Source organism: Fukomys damarensis, unplaced genomic scaffold, assembly GCF_012274545.1.
Source record: "Fukomys damarensis isolate Sample0158 unplaced genomic scaffold, DMR_v1.0_HiC HiC_scaffold_2, whole genome shotgun sequence".
NCBI classification, from domain to species: domain Eukaryota; kingdom Metazoa; phylum Chordata; class Mammalia; order Rodentia; family Bathyergidae; genus Fukomys; species Fukomys damarensis.
Genome location: NW_022900914.1, coordinates 24,477,154 through 24,486,412, shown reverse-complemented (window position 1 = coordinate 24,486,412; position 9,259 = coordinate 24,477,154). Strand labels below are relative to the sequence as shown.

The 9,259-nt window shown below is 38.7% G+C and overlaps 1 protein-coding gene across 3 annotated transcripts in view; it reads left to right on the top strand.

Moving 5' to 3' along the window:
- The window catches only part of Srbd1 (S1 RNA binding domain 1), a 207,339-nt gene that overhangs the window by 9,898 nt on the left and 188,182 nt on the right, over positions 1-9,259 (top strand). For all 3 annotated transcript variants that reach the window (XM_033763887.1, XM_010615762.2, XM_033763886.1), the window contains exons 3-4: positions 1,271-1,451; positions 4,246-4,611. In XM_033763887.1, the coding sequence (XP_033619778.1) occupies positions 1,271-1,451; positions 4,246-4,611 (547 nt within the window). The remainder of the gene's footprint in view (positions 1-1,270; positions 1,452-4,245; positions 4,612-9,259) is intronic.

Here is a 9,259-nt window from a genome sequence, read left to right as displayed (position 1 = left end):
TTTTTTTTTTTTTTTTTTTTTTTTTCCTTGAAACAGAATCTCCCTGTGTAGCCCAGGCTGGCCTTAAACTCACGATCTTCCTACTTCAGCCTCCCGAGTGCTGAATTTAGAGACATGCACCCCTGATTCTGGCTTTTTTTTCTCTGCTCTTACTGTGGATTTGATTTATGGTTAGGGAAATATTATAGCTGTACCTGATCGAATTTAATCAGGAGACAGATCCATTCTCTGAAAGCAAAAAAAAAAAGGGTTAATAAAAATAGCTGGGTCTTGGTGTTGGGTTTTTATGTAATTTGAGGTTTTTCCTAGAGCCTCTTTCCACTAATTTCATTGAATTGAATAACTTAATACAATTTAAATGATTTGATTAGGACTTAGGCACTTACTTAAGGGCTCTTCATTGTTAAAATTGAAAAGCTCACTTTGACTGTGGTGTGAGATGTTACAGCTGAATAGGCCAGGAATAGTCCAGGTACTTGTGTACCCTGAGAAAAGAAGTACATCCAATAGTAAGTAGCTACATTTATTGAAGATCTCTGGAAAGGTATCAGCGGCAACAGGAAAGAGGGAAAAGAGGGCTGATAACTTAGACTTTCAAAATTTGAAGGTCGCTCACTTCTGGCTTTAGGTGCCTCCCACTGAATCTCCCTTGGCACCAGTGCAGTGCCATCTGGGGTGTGGCATCTGTTAGGCTTTTGTTACTTTGCCTTGTACCTCTCAGGATAATCGAAGCAGGAATAACTGTGGGGTGGTGTTTATGGTTCAGTGGACGGAAGGGAGTGACTCTCAGATCCGTTGTCTCTAACTCTACTAACTTGACCCAGTTAATTACTTAAAGCAATAAATGGTTTCCTGTGTCATGAAGGAATGTGTGCATTTACTATCCGGTGACACAAAAGTGAAGAGAACTGTGATTTATGGTAAGTGGTTAGGCTAGGGCATATCTATATTGGTTTCTGATGAACCCTGTTGAATACTGTTAATTCTTAGCAGTAGCTTCACAGATTGTGTCTATTCACTCCGTTTTTATATTAAATATTTCTGGCTTTGTCGTTAATATTATTTCTTAAGAATCATGTGTCTTCTTTTTGTTTGTTTTTTTGGTTTTTTGGGGGTGGTTTTTGGTACTGGGGATTGAACTTGGGACCCTGCGCTTGCGAGGCAGGCAGCAGAACCACGGAGCTAAGTCCCCAGCCCATGTGTCTTTTTTTTTAACCTTTGACATTTGCTCTTGTTTTTCCTGGAAATTCTTCTGTCAATTTGATGCTAGGTCTTCTGCCTCAGAAGACGACGACAAAGAAGATAGTGTTTGGGAGCCTCAAAAGAAAGTCCCCAGAACCCGAAAGCAGCCTGTTGCCAAGGAATCCAAACCCAAGAGGATGCCTCGGGGGAAGAAGAATGTAACAGTGAAGAGTGGTGGCTCAGAGGATGTGGCTGTTAAGGAGGAGCTGGTAGGTGCTGTGGTTTGGTAGGGGAGGGCTGGAGGGTTTTCCTGATGGGGTGGTTACTTCCTCCTTACACAGAGTAGGGCAAAACATGTAAGTGATGAAAACTATAGGGCCTTGGTGTCCCTTGTCACAGGTCTGAATGATACGTACCCTTGGATTCCATTGTGTTTCTTCATCTGCTTCCTAATTCCTCTTCTAGGAGTTGGGTAAGGTATGGTGGTAGTGGTAATGATGGAAATATTAATACATATCTGAGTACTTAGCTGAGCAACATCCTCTTTTTTTTTTTTTATATGATCTTAATCCTTGTGAGAACCACTGGGGCAGGTTCTCTTTTTCTCCTGGCTGTACAGATAAAGCAGAGGCTAGAGATGTGTAGTGACTTGGTCGACACACACAGACAGCAAGTGATGGAACTGGATTTCCAGGTCAGCATTTCAGGAACTGGTAAACCTCTCATGGGCATTTTTACATCAGCCATGCTCACAGGAGTGATGTATACAACTGGAGTGCTGGTTTAGTAATAAATACTTCGAAGTAATCATCACAAGCGCTTGAAATGCTTATGGCCAGCACTTTTTCTCCTTGGAGGCTAAACTAAATAGGAAATTAAATGTGAATCAGAACTTTGCTTGATGATCATGGACTCAGGATAGGAGAATTAGATCTGTTCATTTGGGTTTATTGAAGGCCTACTGTGGTATAGGCGCTGTGTTTGTCACAGTGACAGTAAATGTTAAGGTAATCTGAATTTTGCATCTCACAGCAGGGTTCTCTTACCATGGGGAATGAAATGCTCAGACTGCATCTGCCGAGATTTTTTTTTCTGTATTGCACATTGCTTAGAAGAACTTCTGATCATATTTGATTTCTTTTTCTAGTTTTCACTTTTCTGCTCCCCTGTATGATTGACACATTCTTTCTTTAGTTGTACCAATTCATTTGGTTTTTATTATCAGTTCTTATATTCTCAGTGTTATATTGCTATCTCTGTTCTTTTGTTTTGCTTTTTTGATAAAGAGTCTTGCTATGTAGTGCAGTCCAGTCTGGTCTTGAACTCACTGTGTAGCCCAAGTTGACCTTGAACTTGTGACCTCCTGCCTCAGCCTCTAGAGTGCTGGGATTATAGGCATGTGCCACTGTACTCAGCTCCTATCTCTGTTCTGGTCCATTATGTTTCAAGTAAAATATTTAATATTCAGAGGGCTATGTAGTATACATTCATTTTCATGGGGGTGGTGGTAGGTGGTAGGCATTAGGGTGAGAGTGTTCTTACGGTAGTTCTCTTTTTTTTAGGTTTTGTTTTTTTTGGACAGCGTTTCGGTATGCAGTGCAGGCTGGCTTTGAACTCACTATGTAGCACAGGCTGACCTCGAACTCAGACAATCCTCCTGCCTTAGCCTCCCAAGTGCTAGGATTACAGGCATGTGCCATTATGCCCAGCTAGTTCTCAATATTTTTAATAGTAATTCTGGAAAAATAGTTGATCGGGAAGATTGGATTTTGACTGGAATTTAGTTTGGGAGTTGTAGTTCATGTTTGTCATCTGAGTCATTTGGATAATTGGGAATGGGCTAGCAGATGAAGCTGCCTTTTTCTTACCTTTTTCTTTTTCTCCTAGTTGAGTGGCCACTCTTCTTCCTTCACAGCAGGGCTGTCACTTGCGGGTGGGTGTGAGGGGAGTGGAGGTGCAGAGAGTGCTCCCTGAATATCTTTGTAGACTGATTTCTGACCTTTCCCTGATCTCTTGTGTTTTCTATTCCTTTTTTTTGTATAAGTAGGTGGAGGTGCATCCTGTCCAGTTTTATGAACATGTGAATGTTATTCTTCCGTTCAATGGTTGACTTTGGTTATTATTATTTTTTAATGCTGAGGATTAAACACAGGGCCTTGAATATGCTAGCAAAGCACTGTACCACTGAGCTATACCCACAGGAGTCTCACCGAGTTGCCCAATCTGGCTCTGAACATTTGAACCTCCTATCTCAGCCTCCTGATTAGCTTGATTTCAGTTGTGTGCCACAATACCTGTCTTGATTATAAGTTTTAACCTTGGTTTTCTTGTGTTTATAGACCTATTTTTTACTTATTTAAAAAAGTTAAACTTTATTTCTAAAAAATTCATATGCAGTTGAAATAAAGAATACAGAGTGATTCCATGCACTTTTTATCCAGGTTCCTTGAGTGGTAAAACTTTAGTTATCTGCAATACTATAGTAAAATGTCGCAATCCACTGATTTTATTTGGATTTCTGTAGTTTAACTTGAATGAATGAATTAATTAGTGTATTTAGTTCTTTGCATTTGTATATCACGTTTGTAGGTTTGTGTATCCATCAGGATTCCTAGTTGCCTTTTTATAGCTGCATCACCTTCCGCCTTCTCCTTATCCCATCTCTGACTCCTGACAGCCACTGATCTGTTCAGGAATGTTATAGAATTATAGAGCATGTAACTTTGAGATTGGTTTTTTTCCCTACTTCATGTAATTCCCTTGAAATTCTTTAGTTATTATATCAATAATTTGTTCCTTTTTATTTCTTTCTGAATAATATTCCAGGATAATTGGTTTTTACTTATTTTTTAAATTTATTTATTTTTTTTTTGAGACAGGATCTTGCAATGAAGTTCAGGCTGGGTTTGAACTCACTGTGTAGCCTAGGCTGGCCTTGAACTTGTGATAGTCCTCCTGCCTCAGCCTTCCCAGTGCTAGAACTGCAGGCATGTGCCAGCGTGCCCGGCTCAGGGAAATGGGTTTTTAATCCTCTCATTCTCATGTCTTTCTGTGGTTTGATAGAATAGGTCCATAGCTATTGCTGACGTTGATTTGGAAGAGAATAAATTGAATTCTGCACAGACTCTGAAAACAGCTAAAACAAAGCAGAAAAATTCAGCTCAAAGGATGAAAAAGCTAAAAGTTGATGAAGAAATCAGCAAAGTGAGCAACGTAGCAGGTGAAAGTAACAGTACTGAGATACCATCAACAAGCGCCATGATGGAAGGTGTCTGCAAGAAGGAGGAGAGTGAAGATGACTTCACATTTGGTCAGTCTCCATTAAAGAGAATGAAGACTGAAACATGTCCTCAGGGGCAGCCTGTCAAGTTTCCAGCAAGTGCCAACACTGTTAAAGAGGAGGTAGAAATGAACTGGGACATAGTACAGGTATGTACAACCATTTTCTCTTCTTTTAGTTGATTTTTTTCTTTTTGATTATCATAGAGGTTATGCTGACTAAAGGGAAGGTTGGAAGTTTTCATTCTCTTTTCACTTTTGCCAGTGATTTCTTTCTTTCTTTTTTTTTTTTTTTCCCCAGTACTGGGGATTGAACTTGTGCTTGCCAGGCAGGCACGGTACAATTGAGCTAAATTCCCGGCCCTTGCCAGTGATGTCTTGAGGCTTTGGCCATGTGTTATTTTCTTGGATATACTGTTTTGTCTTACGGCTTATTATCATAAGTTCTTGGCTAAGAGCTGTGACCTTAGTCAAAGTGGGTCTTTGTGCATGTGATAGTGAACTTTCTGTTGCTGTAACAAATTCCTGAGATAAATAAATTTAGGAGAAAAGGTTTATTTTGGCTCAGGGGTTTGGAATTTCTAGACCATGGTCAATTTAGTCCCATTGCTACCAAATATGGCGTCAGTGCATACTGGAAAAATGTGCTTCATGGCAGCCAGGAACCAGAGAGAGTAAGAGGAGGGCCAAGGTCCCACTGTTTGCTTCCAGTGACCTAAAGCCTCCCACTAAGTCCCACCTTTTAAAGGTTCCATTACCACCCAGTAGAGCCACAGGTTGGCAACTAAGCCTTTAATATATTTGCCTTAGGGGAAAACCCAGACTAAACCACAGCACACATAGGCTGTGTAGACAGATTGTACTGACAGATTGGACCTGCAAAGGTTTATTAAATTTTTACTTTGAAATTATTTCCCCATGAAAATAGTGCAGGTGATTAGCTTATTGCTTAGTCATGCATCTCTTTAATCCTTAGTGTACTATGAATAAGGCTTTGCAATGTTTTAACCAAAAAACTTTTTAAGATTTTCAACTTGAGGTGCCAGAATGGCATTTCTTGCTAGAGAGGACCTTGAACTTCTACCTCCGCCCCTCCACCCCCTGCAATTTTTTTTTAGTAGAATCATTTTATTGACAAAAGGAACCCACAGGGTTCAAGCAAGTACAAAATACAATCTTTTTTTTTTTTGCTTGTGGGTTAAACTGTTACATTTTTAACAAAAATTAAAAAAGATCTCATAGTTAACTTATCAGAAACATATTCCTTGCCCACTGAGTTTCTTGTTGTGCAAAACAAAAACATCAAAAGTAAAATTTTACCCAGGGAATGTGAGTTTGTGTGCCAAACAAAGCACATTTTCAATTTCAAACTTTTTGCATCCAAAGGAAAATTCTAAGGCCACTTTTTCCCCCAAACTAAATAAGAGCAAGGAGGGAATAAAGAGGAAAAGGAGGGAATAAAGAGGAAAAGAATAGTAGCTAAATTTTTTTCTTCATTTGTAGGTTTTCTGTGTGCTAATGAAGTTTTCCACATTCATAAAATGATATCTTTTTTTTTTTTGGTATCAGGGATTGAACTTGGGTCCTTATGATTTCGAAGCAAGCACTGGAACCACGGAGCTAAATCCGCATCCCAAAATGATAACTTTTTGTTTTGTTTTGTTTTTTGTGACAGGGTCTCACTATGTAGTTGAGACTGACCTGGAACTCAGGTTGGTCTCGAACTCACAGTGATCCTCCTGCCTCAGCCTCCTGAGTGCTGGGATTACAGGCATGTGCCACCACGCCCGGCAATGATACCTTGATTATAAAAATTATGCTGTTTCAACTGCTGCTTATGGTCAGGCATATGGATAGTATCCAGTCATACCTGTGATTTAGTCTCTTAAATGTTAATTTTGCTTGGCAAAGTTCATAATTTCTCTAGTCAAGAATCTAAAGTAAACCTACTGAAGGATTCCATTAAGTGGTTGCTTTTCTACATAGATCCAAATAATTAAATTTCCTCTTTGTCCATACTGTTTGAGTTTTCTTCTATTTTCCCTTTGTTTTTGTTTCGTGGACATAGATGATGTCCTGACACAGCATGTAAACTATAGCGTGACTTCAATAAATAGCTGAAGATGAGCTATTCAGACAATACTTAAATACACCTACCTGTAAAGGCATACAAAAAAAACAAAGCAAAGTAAAAGACCTTTAAAAACCAAAGCGAGGAATAAGTTTTGTGAAGACTATACCACAATTACTGGTATGACCATTATACATTGTGATTTTAAATGTGCTTTTAATGAAAGAAATGTGTTTGATGTTTCATGATTACAGAGATGAGAAGTACATCCAGAGGGTGAAAAGCACATAATCACTTAATGTTTATAGAAAAATCCTTGATGGCCACCTGATTTTTAAATACAAAATTTAACTGTGCAAAAAATTTTCTACTTCTAAGTGAATGTACATTTATCAATTACTTTGTCAAATGGAATATAGTATCTCCCTTAGGAATCAGCTGGTCCAAAATTTCAGTGGGATTCCCTACTTCCCTTTCACTTAGTGTCCAGAAACGTTCTCAGCTCAAGACACTAACAGATCAATAGAAAAGCCAGTGAGCATATTACCATGAGTAGGAGGGGAGATGGGACGTATGAACACTGCTGAAACCTCAAGCGCCAATTCAGTCTTGCTGGTCTGAATATCCTGAGGTTAAATAACTACAAAATATTGTACCAAAACAAAGAAACTCACAGTTTAAACAGAATTACTAAAAAATTGGAATAACAATGTATTTGCATTTTTTTTTGGGGGGGATCTGCCTTTGGGGATGGTGGAGAGGACCAGGATAGTGGCTCTTGAGTAGTGATTCCTACCTAGCCTTTTGTGTGCTCCACATTCTGGAACCATTTTAGAGTAGATGGTGGCGACCTTCCTCCCTGTTGTCTATCTTATGAGGGTTCTGATATATAATTTTCCCTTGCTACAAGTTGCTACTGTAGATCCTATGGTCTCTGTTGGATCCTATGCTATTTCTTAGTCTGGAGTTGTCTGTCACCAATTTTCTTTGGAGGAATATTGCTTTACCAGTGTGACTTTTTTTTTTTGCCTACTAGCAGAATGTCACCAGTAATTTTTTTTTTCCACCATTGGGGATCGAACTCAGGACCTTGTGCTTGCCAGGCAGGCATGGCACCTCTAAGCTAAATCCTCAGCCCCTCATCAGTAATTTTTTTCCCTCGCCCCACCCTCCTTTTTTTTTTCCTCATCAGTAATTTTTAATCATGAGTTTTCTTCTCTCTGGTCCACTAGCACTAGAAAGGTGCCTCATAACTTTTCTTTCACTTTTGTTTTTGTACTAAATAGTCCAAATATCTTGCAAAAACAGTATAATTAGGCTCTTTTTATGCCTTCATTTTCTTTCTTTTTTTTGTGGGGGAGGGATTTTTGAGACAGGTTCACACTATGTAGTTGAGACTGACCTGGAACTCACTATGTAGTCCAGGCTGGTCTCAAAACACCCAGTGAACCTCCTGTCTCAGCCTCCCAAGTGCTGAATTTCAGGTGTGTGTCACCACGCCTGGCTTTTTATTCATTTTGACCTACAATTTATTGTTTTTAAAGTGTGTGTTGTGGATCACCTGTACTAGATTTACCCTGAAGGCTTTCTGAAAATGCAGAGTTCTTGTTTCTCGATCATACCTACAGGAACAGGTGGACATGTCCCACTTCCCTTTTCTTGTTCTTTACTAGCACTTGTAAGCTCATTCCTCTTATTTACATAGTTCCACCTCCTGCAGTTGACAGTGTGTAGGAGGAAGTTTCCAAGGCTATGAAGTCTCTGATCGTTGAGACTTGGTCATAAAGTTACTCATATTTAAAGTTAGGAGCCACTTATTCTGGGACAATTTGTTTCCCACCCTATCCCTTAAACTTTATTACAAAGAAAGAGATGAAAATGACCCTTGTCAAGCCAGTCCTTTGTCCTTAGGTTCTCATAGTAGAAATTTATTTCTGATGAGTTTAAGCAGAAAAGTTTATTTTCAAAGATATGGGGGTCTTTCAAAGAACAAAAGGAACAGAATATGATTAAATATTCCAAAGGACATGAGCCAGAAATTAGAAAACCAGGAGGACTTGGGGAACCTATCCCCAGTTTTCTTCTCTGGAGCCTTAGGATCACCAATTTTTGCTGCTTCTCTGTTTGAGTTATTATTTTTCTCTAGCAGACCATCTTTCTCTATTTTTTACAGAGGAAAGAAGTGTTTCCTCATTTCATTTGCTATTAGTTGTATTAGTTATATAGTCTGATATGCCAGTTCTTCATTCCAATTACAAATTTCAGGAAAAAAATCTGATTGGCTGAATTCGGGCCAGCTGTCTACCTCTAGTCCAATGCCCTGGGTGTGGAGGCCTCAACTCACTGTGGAAATATGTACCTGTACTTGTTTTTATATGTGGGAGGGTATTTATAGTCTACCTGAAAGTATCTGTTTCAGTATTCAGCTTTACAAATTTACAAATGTAATGAAGATTTACAGAGGTTTCTTTCTGCTTACGTATCTTTAATTAATGAAAGATAATAATACTTGCCATTTATTTATAGATGATTTATCATGGGCTGGGTAGGCTCCATACCAGACACATAATTCCTATATTCTTTTATTTATTCATTATTGTCAGGGATTATTAGAAATAATGGATAACCTAAAAATCAAATATAGCTAGAATTGGAATAGACAGAAAACATCTTTATACAGTAGAGGCTAAAGAAACCTTTTTTTTTTTTTTTTTTTTTTTTTTTTTT